General features: G+C 55.7%; 1 protein-coding gene across 1 annotated transcript; it reads right to left on the reverse strand.

The window, feature by feature from the left end:
- Window positions 1-401, reverse strand: LOC123257555. Its single transcript, XM_044717136.1, has 2 exons — window positions 289-401; window positions 1-226 (listed from the first exon to the last, which is right to left on the reverse strand). The coding sequence occupies exons 1-2, from the start codon at window positions 399-401 to the stop codon at window positions 1-3; spliced, it is 339 nt and encodes a 112-aa protein (XP_044573071.1).
- Window positions 402-1,380: the final 979 nt, after the last annotated feature.

Here is a 1,380-nt window from a genome sequence, read left to right on the forward strand (position 1 = left end):
TCATTTGCCCACATCCGGAAAGAGCCTATGCGTCCAACGTCTCTTTGTGGAGTTCGCCCATAAGCTCTGCCAGTTGGCCAGGCTTCTGGCTCTCGCCGCTAACTTTCTAGCCGACGCCGACGTGGTTTCGTCCTGCGCCGTCTCTGCCAGCTCTGACCTCTCCCGGACCAGTTCCCTTAGCGGAATGAGACCGGCGATGACGAGTGCCGCGTCGTTCGACACCGTTCTAAAGGCGCATGACGTAACGCACAAAGCCTATAATCGGCTTCGATGCCCCGCACATAAGACCGCACGGTCATTGCCTCGGCCCACACCGGGGCGGCATAGAGTATCTGCGAGCTTACCACGCTGGTGATCAGCTTACGCCTTTCCTGCCTCGGGCCTCTAATGTTGAGCAGCATGCGTGAGAGTGCCCTTATCGTCTCACTTGCCCTCTTGTGAGCTTACTCCAGGTGCTCCCGGAATGAGAGCCTCGTGTCCAGCATCACTCCGAGGTATTTAATGGCTCCCTTTGAGGTGATGGCCACTCCTCCTACTCGGACCGTCGCCGTTTCCACTTTTTTACGGCTCTAGATTAGCACTGCCTCCGTCTTGTGCGGTGCCAATTGTAGTCCGGCGGTGGACAGCCAAGCCTCCACTTTTTCGATCGCACGGTTCGCAGTAGCTTCCACCTCCCCGACTGTCTCCGCAACGACCACCACTGCAACGTCATCGGCGAATCCAATTACGGATGTTCCCTCGACCATAGGAATCCGAAGAACACCATCGTACATTGCGTTCCAGAGCAGTGGCCCGAGCACTGAGCCTTGGGGCACTCTTGCGGTAACCTCGCGCTCTTTGTGTCCCTCGTTCGTGTCAAATAGAAGGGATCTATTGCTCAGGTAGCTATCCACTATCCTTAGGAGGTATCGAGGTATGCACATTCTCGTCAGCGCCTCTAACGTCCGAGACCAGTTCGCTGAGTTAAAGGCGTTCTTGATGTCGAGTGTTGTTACCAGGCAGTACTTTTTGGTGCCCCCTTCCCACCGAGTGCCTTGAATAGCGCTTGCTGCCAGGTCCTTTACCCGCCTAATGGCGTCCACCGTCGACCTGTCCTTTCGGAAGCCATATTGCTCCGCTGCCAAGCCTCCGACCCTGCTTATGGCCCCCTGTAGTCTCGTTGATTTTTCCTAGTCTCCTAGTTCCTAGTCCACAGAGTCTAGCAGGCAAATCGGTCTGTAGGATGCTGCTTGCCCGGGTGGCCAGGCTTTGGCAGGAGGAGTAACCTCTGAACCTTCCATGTTGCCGGAAAGGGACCCTCCAGTAGGCACTGATTGAATACGGGAGCCATCTTCTCTGTTATCAATGCCAGGACTATCTTTAGTGCCCTATTTATCACCG

The sequence above is a fragment of the Drosophila ananassae genome, chromosome XL (assembly GCF_017639315.1).
Source record: "Drosophila ananassae strain 14024-0371.13 chromosome XL, ASM1763931v2, whole genome shotgun sequence".
Taxonomy (NCBI): domain Eukaryota; kingdom Metazoa; phylum Arthropoda; class Insecta; order Diptera; family Drosophilidae; genus Drosophila; species Drosophila ananassae.

Coding starts and splice junctions, on each gene's coding strand:
- LOC123257555 (XM_044717136.1), bottom strand. CDS start 401: ATGCTGCTCAACATTAGAGGCCCGAGGCAGGAAAGGCGTAAGCTGATC. Junction 227..288: donor GCCGAGGCAATGACCGTGCG/GTCTTATGTGCG, acceptor ATGCGCCTTTAG/AACGGTGTCGAACGACGCGG.